This window comes from Callospermophilus lateralis, chromosome 17, assembly GCF_048772815.1.
Source record: "Callospermophilus lateralis isolate mCalLat2 chromosome 17, mCalLat2.hap1, whole genome shotgun sequence".
Taxonomy (NCBI): domain Eukaryota; kingdom Metazoa; phylum Chordata; class Mammalia; order Rodentia; family Sciuridae; genus Callospermophilus; species Callospermophilus lateralis.
The window spans coordinates 34472826-34488369 of record NC_135321.1 but is presented as its reverse complement, the minus strand read 5'-3'; the positions used below and the strand labels follow the sequence as shown (position 1 = coordinate 34488369).

At 33.1% G+C, this 15544-nt stretch overlaps 1 protein-coding gene across 5 annotated transcripts in view; it reads left to right on the top strand.

The window, feature by feature from the left end:
* The window catches only part of Kiaa1328 (KIAA1328 ortholog), a 249069-nt gene that overhangs the window by 90652 nt on the left and 142873 nt on the right, over positions 1-15544 (top strand). For all 5 annotated transcript variants that reach the window (XM_076836586.2, XM_076836585.2, XM_076836589.2 and 2 more), the window contains one exon: positions 5718-5845. In XM_076836586.2, the coding sequence (XP_076692701.2) occupies positions 5718-5845 (128 nt within the window). The remainder of the gene's footprint in view (positions 1-5717; positions 5846-15544) is intronic.

Below are 15544 nucleotides of genomic sequence, written 5' to 3'. Positions count from 1 at the left end.
GATCAATCTGACACTTTGATAGCCTGCTTTTTAGGATATCTGCATATAAACTTTCAAATATATGTTCTATTGGGTTTCCATTGTGTAGATGGTTCCCTGAAGACTCACAGTCCCTAAACACCTAGAGCAAAACAGAATTAAATACCTTCACATCTCAGTTCCAAGTCAGTTTTTGCCCCATCTGGCTTTGCAACTCTATAAGAAACAAGGTAAAGACTTAACTCAAAAGGAGCTGGTTAAATATTCTAATTTGACATTGGACTTTTATCAATGGGCTGTACTTCTGCACAGATCACAGTTTAAGAAATTCTTGTCCAACTCTGCTAACCACATCATCTTGGAACCAGGTTTGACTTTATCAAGAACTCATTTTCTGTTGTATAAGTTACTTGCCCAAAGTTAAAGTGTTACCAAGTACCAGAATTAATGTTTGAATCAGGACACTTCAGTCTGTCCTTTTCTTCAGCTATATTAGTGCCTTGTACTACTTAGGCCTGTTACACAGTATTCAGAAAGCATTTGTTAAATGACTAGGAGAAAACTTGATAAGCCCTTTTTTGCATGACCTTTTTATTGTTGCCTTGCATGTGCTTCTTTCTGGCTCAAAGGACAGGTTCTATTGAATATATCTTCAGATCATGTGATGAGCAGACAGTAACAGGTTGTCACCTGACTTAAGGGCCAAGAAGGAAAGAGTTGGAGAGAGTTCTTAGGAGTTAACCTGATGCTTACATTTCCACTTCTCACATATTAATTTATGGTAGAAGTTGGAAGAACAAGAGAGATTGAGTAATAGTAGGAAAACAAAAACACAACAACAACAAGAGCTTTTTTGCGACCTTTTATTACAGTAATTTTTAAATATGTAGAAAAATTGACGAATATTGCAATGAGTTACCATATACCTAGATTCCACAATTATTGATATTTAACTATATACTTTGTTTCCTTTCACATATACATTTATATTTGTTTATAAATAATTTATATAAACATAATTGTAATATATAAGTTTATATATGAATATATTTTACTTATAAATTTACACATAAAATTTTATTTGCTTTCTTTTTTTCAGAACCACTTGAAAATAACAGGTGTCATGTTAACCCTAAATACTTTAGACTTGTAACCTAAAGTAAAAACATTTCACTTTATACACTAAATGATGATACTTAAGAAATCTAGCAGTAATTTCATAGTATCAACTGTTCCTGAGTCCATATTCCAGTTTTCCTAATTGGCCCAAGAATCTTTTATAGCTTTTTTCTCATGAACCAGGATTCAGTCATGATTCATGGGTTGCATTTGGTTGTATCTTTGGTCTTTTCATCAAGAATGGACCTCTCATCACAAACCTTTTCCCATGTGACATTGACTTGTTGAGGAATTCAGGCCAATCGCTTTGGAAATTTTACCACATTCTGGATTTTTTTGTGTGTATGTGTGTATATGTGTGTGTATGTGTGACAGAGAGACAAAGAGAGAGAGAATTTAACTTGTTCTTTTATTCTTATTTTGGTGAAGTAGGGTTTAGGTTTACAGATTTCATTAGATTCCAATTAAACATATTTATTGATTATTTCTTAGTTGAAAGCTTACTTCGTACATTAGAAGATATATGATTTCCATTTTTCCACTGTTAGTGATTCTAAATTGATATTTGTTTAGGCATAACCACCAGATTTTACCATTTTTAAAGGTATATTTTCTTCCTTGCTGTAAGTAAATAATATTGATACCATTTGAATATCTTATTTATTAACCTTTCATCTAATGCTTTGGTGTCCATTGATGATCCTTGCCTGAATTCATTATTATATTGGGATAATTTTTTAAAATTCATTTTAAGTAAATATCTAGTATTCTTCTGTACAGATTTTTGCTTTTTTTTCAGACTAAATATTTGTAAAATTTCCCATATTCTGGATTTATCTGTTGCTTTCATTTAAAATATTAATAATTCTTCTGTAAAGAGGACTTGCATTTTTTTTTGTTTCCATTCTTCTCCCCTTTTGAAGTATTTCTATGAGCTGGTGTGTTATTTATTCAATTTGGTATTAATTAGCAGATTATTATTTCAGTGTATAAGTTGTCTCAAATTTGGCTAATGAGAATCTCCTTTAGGCTAGCACCTATTCCTTTAATGAGCCCCCATCTATTTGTCTTTGGACATTTTCTTGCATTAGCATCATAAGATATTTGAAACTCATTTTGTACTTTCCCTGTCTCATAATAGGATTCAGCTATTTTATAAGTAATCTTGGTTGCAAATAAAGGAGATTTTTTTTATGTTTTACTTTTCTCCTCTCACAAATGCCTGTCTTTTCTTGGTTCTGTATTAAGTCAGCATTACTAAGTTCCAAACCCAAGTATCCCAAGCATTGGAGACAAGGGTAAAGTGGCGCAGCACATGGGGGTGGAGTCTGCTGGGCCAGAGGAATTCTTCCAGTTTAGGACAATTTTCTTCTTCCATGACAGCTGACTGGTAGTATACCCTGGCTCTGGTCCTTCCTTTTCCCTCTACCTCTGATTTTTCTTTTACACAGTTTTTATTATTTCTCTCATCTCCCCATTCATTCTGTGCCAACATTGTTTTATTTTTCTATGTAATATATTTTAGAGTTAAACCTTTAAACTTTACAAAATGATCATTTTCTATAGCCATTTCAGTTAATTAATTGGATGTTTAGGTCTTCATGTGATGTTAACATTAAGTTTTATTTATTTATTTTATGCTATGAAGCCTTTATTCAAAGAGATTGTGATGACTACTTATCACAAATGGTGATTTTTAAATGGTGCTTAGACAGATTCCAGTTTTAATTTTAGTGTACACCTTTTGTTAGGTTTGATCTTCCCTATCTGTTACATAATCTTTCCTGTCATTTGGCCAGGATTGAGTCAAATATGTCTTCTTTTCATTAACAACCCTTCTCCTCCCCAAATCAGTAAAGAGAGCATTTTACCCACATTTTCCTAGCATTTATTATTCTCTCTCCACATGGAGAACTGCAGTCCCATTGTGTTAAGGAGGAAGGAAAAGCAGGTCATTTTGAAATCTGGTAAAATCAGGAAAGACACAAAAAACTGATGAGGATAAGACTACTTGTTTTTATATTCTGCCACATGGCATGTATTTAAATGAATTTGCCTATAATTTGTCTGAAACGCTGACATTTAACTCCTAGGCTGTATAATTGTGCTTGATTTTTCCAGAGTAAAATTCATATTCTGTGACCAGGCTAATATGTTCACCTACTATAAACATTACTGCCTATGTAACAGCTAGAATAAAAAATTCTTTTTATATACATAATGGCTGGTAGAGACTCCTGGGATCACCACAAATCATTCCTTTTTTAAAAAAGCTTGCTGACAAAAATCGTGGAAATGTAAAGCCAGCCTGTCTAACATAGATTAACTTTGAAAACCTATTAGATTATTTAGACCACCATTCACACTATTGTTGTTACTGTTGTTAAGATACCAGGTATTCAACAGGCTCTTCTAATTAATGTATTCTCTAAGCATAGTAACCTATCCTTTCACTGTGAATCAGTTCCTCTTTTATAAGCCATCTTTGGCTCCTTTTCTGTTAAAGGTTAATAATGAGAATAATGAAGCAATTGGTTATTTTTATGCAGTTATGATTGGGAAAAGTTATTAGAATAGGAATCTGCCCAGAAGCAATGAATAGGTTATGAAAATGTTAAGGAATACTGAAAGCAGTCACCATTTTTGACATTTAAGAAATATTACTTCCACCCTTAATCATGATGACCCGTTGTAAAATTATTTATATAGAATAATCCCACTGAACAGTAATTCCTACACCAACAGCATACATAAGTAAGTGTTAAGAGGGAGACTCAAAAATGATCTGAAGAAAAAAGGAGCCTGGGGAGAAAATTACCAGAATGAGATGTGTCTTGGCTAGAAACATGTCTCTCAGACATTGGTCATGAAGTTAGGTGACTTTTTGATTATTTTCATGTTCAGCATTTTTCAAGTTTTAGGAACTGTGAGAGAGGATACCCCAAGGTAGATTTCCATGTTCTTTATACCACACTATAAAGAAAATTCCCAGGTGATGCTTTGATTAATGACACATTGACTTATCTGATGTTAAACAAAATAAATCACAAAAATCAAATTTTAAATAAAAAATTATAATCCCTTTATGTTTAATATGTTAGGAACTTTCTGTGTAAATTAAGCAATAATTATTTTTACCAATGTCATCATTTCTACTTTGCTCTTTATAACAACTTGATTGAGATATCATTTACAGAAAATAAATTCACCCTTTCAAGTGTACAACTAAAAGTTTTTGAATATATTCTCAAAGATGTGCAAACATGACTATAGTTTCATTCTAGAACATATTTATTATCTTTTCCTCCAACCCCATATCTTGCAGTTATTCCCCATTTCATCTCTCCCAAGCCCTTGCAACCTCAGTCTACTTTCTATTTGTATGGACTTGCCTATTCTGGATATTTCACATATGTGAAATCATATTAAATGCACCTTTTTATTGTGTACCCCATTCATTGAACACGGTGTTTTCAAGATTTTCAGCAAATAGCAGTATTTCAAGTCTTTTTATGGCCAAATAATATTCCATTATATATCTAGTTCACACCTTGTTTATTCACTTATTAGTTGGCAAACATCAAGGTTGCTTTTGTTTTTCATTGTTACCAATAAAGCTGCTCTGAATATGCATGTATAAGATTTTTTGTGGACATGTATTTTCATTCTCTTGGGTATATTTTTGAGAGTATACAGAAGCTCAGTGTGTAATTTTTTGAAACACTACCAAATTGTCTTCCAAAATGGCAACACAATTTTATATTCCCATTAGCTATGTTGAATGGTTTCACTTTTTCTACATCCTTGTTAGCCACTCGATTAACCATTCCCTTTTGTTAGTCTTTTTGATTGTGGCTATCTTAGTGCATGTAATTTTGCTTTTGATTCTTATTTTCTTAATGGATAATTATGTTTAGCATTTTTTTCTGTGCTTTTTGACCATTTATATATTCTTTTGGAAATCTGTGCAGATCCTTTGCCCATTTTTTAATTGGGTTAATAATTTATTGTTGAGTCGTAAGAGGTCTCCAATGAGGTCTTTATATATTCTGGATACCAGTCTTTTATCATATATGATTTCCAACTATTTTCTCTCATCATGAGGATTATATTTTCCATGTTTTTACACTTTGAAGCACAAGGTTTTTAATATTGAAGTGCAGTTTTAATCTTTTTTCGGGGGGGGCAGTGCTCATGATTTGAAGTGATCATCACCTAATCTAACATCAAAAGTTGTACTTTTGTGTTTTTCTGAGAGTTTTATAGTTTTAACTCTTGCATTTAGATCAGTGATATATTTTCATTTTATTTTGTACATGGCATAAGGTAGGAGTTTATTTTGCATGTATCTGCATTTGTTTTTATCTATTCAAATCTAAAGACATGAGAAATAATTTTCTCTTTCATGGGATGACCATTGCTACCCTCTTTGTGAATTGTTGTTTTATGATTAGGGGGGAAATATGTGTATTGTTTCCATCTGTTGACTATATATTTACCTTTTTTGTTACTAAATATTGTTACATTTCTACCTGTGTTTATTGAAAACTGAAAAGTAGCACTGATTATGCAGTTAGGATCCATTTTTTAAATGTTTTTCCCTTAATTTGAAATCTTACCTCTTCAGCTACAGTACAGAGAATGCCAAGAACTTCTAAGTCTCTATCAGAAATACCTATCAGAACAGCAGGAGAAGCTCACCATGTCTCTTTCAGAACTTAATGCTGCTAAAACGCAGGAACAACAGGTAAGCATCTGTATTTTTACCCTTTTTTGTTTTGTTTTGTTTTAATGGACTAACAAGATGTCAAAAGAGTCATTTGCTTTTTTTACACAGTATGTAATATTGTTTTAAAATAAATTTGCAGATACTGCATGTGATTGTGTTGTTGTCTTTTGCCTTCCTTTCTTTTTTTCCTGGGTCTCAAAAGCCGGGAATAATTACCTTAAATAGGTCAGTGGGAAATCTCTTGGTTATATGAAAAAGCATAAGAGGAATGGTAAAGAAAATGCACTGCTCTGTTACTCAATGAAAATCAAATGGGATGTGTGTTACTCATTTCTTTTGAAAAGCACTTAATAAGCCTTTACTAAATCATTTATAATTCTTACAATAAAAGTGACTTGATGACCCATAAAAACTTTAAATTGATAAAATGTAAAATATTTTGCACATTTGCATATATGTATTAATCACACAAATATGTATTTATTCATACATATATCACTTAGTAGTATTATATGATTAAATGAATATTCAGAGTCTTACCAGTTTTGATGTAAAACAAGCTCTAAAGACACATTCCTTGCCTTCTGGCAACTGGTATTTTTTATATCTGTATGGGCTTCAATATTTAGGTGAATGCAAAATAAACTTTGTGTTAAGACATTGTAGAAGTGATCAATGTATTCGCATTAAGTATCAAAATATAGATAATGTATTAGAGCATTATCTTTCCTCTTGAACAGTAGAAATCCTAAAAATCCTAAAGATTTTTGCAAACATTCTAAAAAACATCATTACTGTTCAACCTAGAAACAGTTGTTTCAGATGAGTTAAGAGTTCTGACTGAGGTAACTTCAGTTTTGAGCTTAAAGTTTGCACATGAGGAAAAGTCAAAATAGATAAATGATAATAATAATAATAATAATTCTGTTGGAATGTGGTATTGCTAATGAGACTTTTTGTTTAATTATAAAGTTAAATAGTCATGTAGTGATAAAGCACCTTGGCATCTTAATTCTAATTTTATTTTATGCATTTTAATGTGTATGTAATATGTAACATATATCTTAATTCCAACTATTTTAATACCGAACTACCTTTGAGTCATAGTACCACTTTCAGCAAGCCCAGATTGTACTGTCAGTTCAAGAAGCTACACCATACTTCTAAAAACCAAAAATGTAAGATGATGTCATGCTCTTTATACTATTAAGCTCCTCACAGCAAGAGAGTTCTGTAGATAAAAAGAATAAGATTAACAGCTGACTTTTCATCAGAAACCATGGAGAATACAACAGTGGGACGCCATATTCAAAGAACTGAAAAAAAAAAGTTTCTTGGCAATGCAGCAAAGCTATTATTAAAAAGTGAACATGACATACATTCCCAAATAAATAAAGATTGAGAGAATTGCTAGTGTGCCTGCTTTACATTACATATCAATAGAAGTCTGTTCAAATTAAAGGAAATAACATAAAGCAATAACTTAAATCTATGCAATGAAATAAAGAGTACCAATAAAGGCAATTATGTATTTCCTCTTTTCTTAAATTATTTTAAAGATACTTGAATAGAATAATAATTATAAAAGTATATTAGTAAATTTATAAGACAGATGCTGTGTGTGTGTGTGTGTGCACGCACACACACATTTGCACAAAGGAAAGGGAGGGAGAGAAAACTGTATTAGAACAAATTTTCTATAAATTCCTGGAATTAAGTTAGTGGAAAGGAATTCAAACTGTGGTTGTTCTCAAATAATGAGATCCTTACATGTGAAAATCCTAAGGAATTTACAAAAAAAAAACTGATAGAACTAACAAATTCACAAGGTTGCAAGATACAAGATCTAAATGTCAAAATCGATTTTAGTTTTGTTCATTTTTAATTAAAATTAAAAGTGAATATATTTAGTAAAAGAAGTGCAAGATTTGTACAGTGAGCACTACAAAACATTGCTAAGAAAAATCTAAGAAAATCTAAATTAATGAAAACAGGTTCCACATTCATGAACTACTCAAATGCTCTTAAAATGGTCTTTCTTCCCAAATTGATCTGTAGATTGTTGTGATTCCTATCAGAATTCTAACAGATTTTGATAACTTTTTGATGGAAACTGATAAAAGAATCCTAAAATTTATATGGAAGTGCAAAGAAATGAGAGAAACCACAACAATTTTGAGAAGCATGAGTGAAGTGGAGGATTGTCTTTTACAATTTCAAAATTTATTTTAAAACTATAGTACAGTAAGAAGCATTTTAAGATGGCCAACACAACCTCTGTCCTCTTCTACCTTTGCTCTCATGATTGTGTTATGATATATAATCAATCAAAAGATTATCTGGATAGGCTCAGTCTAAGGACATGAGATAAATAGAATTTTTTTCTGGCTGGGAACAAAAGGCGAAGTTAAGAGACATTTGAAGCATGGGAACAATTTAACACACCATTTGTGACTTTGAAGATGGAGGGAACTTGAAGCTAAAAATAAACTGTGGCCAACAGTATAAAAATTAAGATTTAAGTCCTACATCACAAGGAACTCTGTTCTGTCAAGGGTCTGCATGAGCATGGATCAGATTCTTTCTTAGAAATTTTAAATTAGAGCCCAGCTGAATGTAGTCTTGTAAGAAACCAAACAGAGAACCTGGCAAGACGTGCTTATACTCCTGACCTATGACACTGTGTACTACTGAATTTATAATATTTTAAGGTTCTGCATTTGTGGGAACTTGTTATACAGAAATAGGCAACAAATGTACACAGTATTCAAGACAGTACAGTACCACCTTAATGGTAGACATATACCAGAGGAACAAAATTGAGTTCAGAAACAAACCTTAACAAATATGGTTAATTGACTCTGTAGATCCTAATTTAATTAAATGGGGACAATCTTTTCAACAAATGATGATAGAATAAATAGACACTTAAAAACAAGATTAAGACCCTTATATATTTAGAACCTTACTTTGCACCATGAACAAAAATTAACTTCAACATTATTCTGATATTCAGGACACCTGCTTTGAAATTTATGGGAAATTTTTTTTTATCACATCACTTTTCACTAGCTTATTAAATGTTTTCCTTGTTGGTATGTTTTGCCATTATTATACCATTATTATAGGCCAGTTGGTACCAATATGAGAGAAGGGATCAGACTATATACACTTTTTTAACAGTCATGCATTCTTAATTATTCCAGATTTTCAAATCAGGCTTAATTAAATAGTAATAAGTACTTGTGAAATTCTTCTGATTTTTATTGGCATATTTGATAACTAAAATTCTATAGCTGTATAGTTGCAGTTTTGTACTCTGTCACTTAACATATTTTGGTATTTTCTACTTTGGAACTTAACTGTTGGCTACAGTAGTGCTCTGTTAGATAAATATATTTTAATCATTTCAATATAGCTGGTAGTGAAGATTTAAACTCTGGCTTTTATCACTTGAATCTTGGAAATTGTTCTTTCTTGGAAATTGTAATTCTTCTTTGTGCCAAAAAACTTCTAATACATATCATGAAATCTAGTTAACTAACCACAAATGCCTGGTAGGCACATGCTCTTTAAAAAAAAAAAAAACTTAAAGACTAAGTTCAGTGGATTTTTACCCCCTCAGGATATTTGGCAGTTTTTCTCACCTTTGAGTTTTTGGAAGATGAAAACATAAAGTAACTGACTTATATTTTCAGTTATCTACTGCTATTTAACAAACTATATACTCCACAACGAGGTTGTGAATGGCATTGAGAAAAGCTGAGTGGCTTTTCTACTGACCTTGCCTGCAGTCATTCATGTAGCTGCATGGAACTGGCATTACAGCTATGACCCTGGCATGACTGGGCCTTTCTCAGTCTTTTCATGCTTACTCATGGCCTCTGGCTCCATGTAGCCCTTGAACTTCTTACCGAAAGGCTCAGGGCTCTCAGAGCACAAAAATGGAAGCTATCAAGTCTCTTTACAGATGAGACTCAGAACTTGCCACGTGTTAAAGTGAACAGATTAGATTTAAGGTGAAGAGACTAGTGGGAGGTGTAGCTATTTGGAGGCCACCAGTGTAACAGACTATTACAAAATGCTGTCTTACAGTCATTTTAATTTTCATTTCTCAGATTACTACATCTTTTCATATTATGTATCTTCTCAAATTCTTTGCCAGGTTTTGTCCACTTTTCTTTTAGTAGTTGATCTTTTCATATTGATTTATAGACATTCTTTTTATAATCTGGATGTTAAACATTTATTGGTTGTATGTATTACAAACATCTTTGACCAATTTATGGATGATTCACTGTCTTTATGGTGTTTTTGATGAATGGACGTTCCTAATTTAATGGTAGTTTAATTTATCAATCTTTTATAGTTTGGGCTTTTTGAGTCCTTCCCTTTTCCAAGGGATTGTCTTCTAAATGTTTTATAGCTCTGTCTTTTATATGCAGGTTTCTAATGTACTTAGAATTGATTTTGGGGATTAGTGTGAGGCAAAGTGCTCTCTCTCTCTCTCTTTCTCTCTCTCTCTCTCTTTCTCTCTCTCTCTCTCTCTCTCTCTCTCTCTCACATGTGTGTGTGTGTGTGTGTGTGTGTGTGTGTGTATTTGGCCATATGTGGCTCTTCTTTACACCATTTTTCTTATTGTTGTTTAATTCCAACTTTATATGTCCCTCTTTCCTGGATCTGTTTTACTTTGTTGAAGTAGCATACAGCAGTTCTGAGGGGGAAAGCTCCTAACAGGAGACTAATATGTAATTGAGCATTTCTATAAATAATGTGATTGAATAATTGTAGTTCTTCTGTGAGGGGATAACACTTGAGTTGTGACCTTGGATATTAGAATTCAACCATGTAAGGAGCCAGGGAAAGAATGTTCCTGGCAGCGGCAATAAGAAATATCCCATCAACTGGGAGAAAGAGGCACTTAGAAATGTTAAAATGAGACGCTGAATAAAAAAGTCGTTATTCAGAATGAAGTGAACTATAAAAACAAGGTGTGTTTCTGAGAGGATGAATATTAGAAAGGAGATTCCTTTGGCCTCTACATTTAGAACACTTTATTTCAAGTATTTGGTTTTGTGACCATAGACTGGCATCTTTCCTTGTATGAAACTAGTCGCACATCCTGTGTCTTCAGTGACAAGTATTTACATATTTTATGTTTGTAGACTTGCAATTTTTAGCATATATCTGTAAACAAAACTTGAATGATCCAATCTCTGCAAAGAATACAAATGCTAAAACCTTGATGATATGAAAGAAATTGTACCACTGTTAACATTTGAATAGTGAAAAGGAGGAGAGGAGGTGAAAAGAGGTGTCTGATAGTGATTTTCTCATTTTATGGAATGGAGGTTCAAGAAACACTGTCTGAAATGATACATTAACTAGATATTATAATTATTCAGACTTTTTTGGGGGGTACCAGGGATTGAACTCAGGGGCACTCGACCACTGAGCCACACCCCCCGCCACTTTGTATTTTATTTAGAGACAGGGTCTCACTGAGTTGCTTAGTGCCTTGCTTTTGCTGAGGCTGGCTTTAAAAGGTTTTATATACATCAGTATTTTTTAATATTTATTTTTTAGTTGTAGTTGGACACAATACCTTTGTTTGTTTGTATGTGGTGCTGAGGATCAAACCCAGGGCCTCACGCTTGCTTGGCAAGCGCGCTACCACTGAGCCAAAATGCCAGCCCCATCAGTATTTTTTTTTAATTAATTTTTTTATTTATATATGACAGTGGAATGCATTACAATTTTTACTACACATATAGAGCACAATTTTTCATATTTATGGTTGTATACATAGTATACTCACACCAATTCGTGTCTTCATACATGTACTTTGGATAATAATGTCCAACACATTCCACCATCATTTCTAACCCCATACCCCCTCCCTTCCCTTCCCACCCCTCTGACCTATCTAGAGTTTGTCTATTCCTCCCATGCTCCCCTTCCCTACCCCACTATGAATCAGCCTCCTTATATTAGAGAAAACATTTGGTATTTTGGGACTGGCTAACTTCACTTAGCATTATCTTTTCTAACTCCATCCATTTATGTGCAAATGCCATGATTTTATTCTCTTTTATTGCTGAGTAATATTCCATTATATATATATGCCACATATTTTTTATCCATTCATCTATTGAAGGGCATCTAAGTTGGTTCCACAGTTTAGCTATTGTGAATTGTGCTGCTATAAACATTGATGTGGCTGTGTCCCTGTAGAGTGGTGTTTTTAAGTCCTTTGGGTATACACCTAGGAGAGGGATAGCTGGGTCAAATGGTGGTCCCATTCCCACTTTTCCAAGCAGTCTTTATACTGCTTTCCATATTAGTTGCACCAATTTGCAGTCCCACCAGCAGTGTATAATGTACCTTTTCCCACACATCCTCACTAATATACTTATTGTTTGTTTTCATAATAGCTGCCTTTCTGACTGGAGTGAGATGATATCTTAGAGTAGTTTTTATTTGCATTTCTCTAATTGCTAGAGATGATGAACATTTTTTTCATGTATTTGGTAATTGATTGTATATTCTCTTCTGAGAAGTGTCTGTTCATGTCCTTGGCCCATTTATTGATTGGGTTATTTTATTTTATAATATTTGGTGATTAGCTTTTTCAGTTCTTTATATACCCTAGAGATTAGTGTTCTATCTGATGTATGAGGGGTAAAGATTTCCTCCCAAGATGTAGATTTCTCTATTCACCTCACAGATTGTTTCTTTTGCTGAGAAAAAAAACTTTAGTTTGAGTCCATCCCATTTGTTGATTCTTGGTTTTAATTCTTGCACTATAGGAGTCTTATTAAGGAAGTTGGGGTCTAATCCCACATGATGTAGATTAGGGCCTACTTTTTCTGTAATTAGATGTAGGGTCTCTGATTTTATTCTTAGGTCCTTGATACATTTTGAGTTAAGTTTTGTGCATGGTGAGAGATAGGGGATTAATTTCATTTTGTTGCATATGGATTTCCAGTTTTCCCAGCACCATTTGTTCTCCTTTTTTGGAGAAAAGATAGCCTTTGTCTAATGTAAGATAATTGTAGTTTTGTGGGTTAGTCTCTGTGTCCTCTATTCTGTACCATTGGTCTACCAGTCTGTTTTTGTGCCAATACCATGCTGTTTTTGCTATTATTGCTCTGTAGTATAGTTTAAGGTCTGGTATAGTGATTCCACCTGCTTCACTCTTTTGACTAAGGATTGCTTTAGCTATTCTAGACCTCTTATTTTTCCAGATGAATTTCGTGACTGCTTTTTTCTATTTCTATGAGGAATGTCATTGGGATTTTGATCAGAATTACATTAAATCTGTGTAATGTTTTTGGAAGTATGGTCATTTTGATAATATTAATTCTGCCTATACAAGTATTAAAGACCTAACAAAGAACAACTTTAAAAAAGTTAGTAAAGGTGAGGTAGATTCTGTCAGAGTGAGGAAAACCCTGGGTCTTTCCTAAAAAAATATGTAGCTGTAATTGAAGAAGAAATGTCAAAATACTAGAATTGTGCCAGTTACACTAAAAGTCAGAACTGGAGAAGAGGGTGTAATTACCTCTGGGTAGTGAAGGTAGGAGTAAGGGAACACAGACTTTTTATTTTCCTTTTTATTTCTTTCTGTCACTGTATCTGTAGTTTGTGTTCATATTACTTGGCAAATTATGCAAACAGACTAAAAATAAGCTAAAGCTTTGGCTCTGTGGTAGAAGAACTAAAATGATTATGGAACACTGAGGAATATCAAAGTTATCTAGACATACAAATACTATATAGACTTACAAATACTATATAGTTTATTAAACCAATTATGAACTTTTTATATCAAGAAAAATTTACCCTATCCTAGTATAATGGGAGCAAACCTGTTTAATTTGAGTTATAAATTAAAATTATAACAATACTGTGTATACATTGGTTCATTTGACAAACATCAATTAGTGGGGTCAGTCTCAGATTGTTAATTCTTTTTATTCCTGTCCCTCGTGTGCTTCAGGTAGTCTAAAGGAAACCTCATGGTAAGTTTGCTGAATAAACTTAGTTATATTTATTTGTACTTTGAAGTACAAAGTTTTGAATTAGGAATAATTTTTGAGATCATTCTTTTCAGTGATGAGAACCTTTTCTATAACACACATAACCAGCAGTCTTTACCTTGGTGGATGGGTCACCACGTGGTTTTTAAAAGGTTATCCTGATGCGCATCTTCTATGAGAACTACTCATCTCATCCAGCCTCTTCATTGGCAGAAGTAGAAACTTAGGCCCTGGGATTTACTTGATTTGATTAGTGATAGAGTATAGTTTGACTCCTAGCATCACACATTTCTTAATGTTCTAGTTTTGAAAACCTGATCTCTTTACTTCTGCTGTTATATGTGATTTCCATTTAATGTAGAGTTCTTTCTTGTCTTTTTCTGCTTATTTTAGTTTATATATCTTCTTCTTGTTGTTCTTTTTTAAAAAGCCTTTAAAAGTCCTCTCTTTCCAGGACAGACTTCTTCTAAAAGAGGCCTTCCATCCACAGCCCCTGTTTCAGCCTCATTTTTAGTAATATCCTTTGTTTTCAGTTCTGAGCTAATACTTTATTGCCCTCCTTCTAAATTAGGATTTTGCTTTGTTCTATAAAAATCAGTTACCAGTTATTCACCTACTTCCCAAAGCTTTTCTTTTCCTTGTGAATGTATTGTACAAACACACACACACACACACACACACACACACACACCCCTACACCCCTACTGTATACTCATGCACACACATACCTATGTCTCACTACCTTTTTATATTCCTTTTCTGTTACTCCTTTTCTGCAATCCTCCACCCCCAGAACTAGGGACTGAAACCAGAGGGGCTCTCTCACTGAGCTATATCCCCAGCCTACATCCAAGCTTTTTTTTTTTCTTTCTTTCTTTCTTTTTTTTTTTTTTTTTACATTTAGAAATAGGATTTTGCTAAGTTGCCCAGATTAGACTCCAACTTAAGAACTTCCTGCCTCAGCCTCCTGAGTAGCTGGGATTATAGGTGGGCACCACTGTATCCACCCCCGCCACTCCTGTACTTATAAAATTTTTATAAGTTTCACAAAAAACAATTTTAATAGCAAAGAATTGCTGTTATTTTAGTAAAGCAATCAAATGAGGTGATTACTCTTAAAATTGTGTACATGATTAAACTTTTTTTTTGTATTCTTACTCATTCTTAACTATGCCTTGTGATTTGTCAGAGGATTGAGTTAGGAAAAACTTGAGATAAAAGTGAGGTAAATTCTGTCCCATCTCTCCTTTCCTTTGGGGTATAGGAATGTTCTCCTTTTGCTGATGGTTTTCAGTGAAATTAAATTAGTATTTTTCTGGTTTTCTTTTGAAACTTAACTGTGCATCAGTTACTGGAGCAGAAGAACTTATTGTTTAGGGACAAGTTGATTATAATGATAAATAATAACGACTGTTGTTTATTGATCATTTTCCTGTGCCATTTGATTTACAAACATTTTCATTTATTCTTAATATACCATAAATGATGAAATGGCTATTACAAAGTTCAGTAACTTGCCCAATATTATAGTTGTTGTTTGGCACACTATTCAAAACTTTGTCTACTCTAAAATCCGCTTTTTACCTTATTAGGCTTATACTCATTTTAATAGCAACAGCAATAAAAATGATAGCCTGCACTTACATAGCATTTACTCTGTACTAGATACTATATT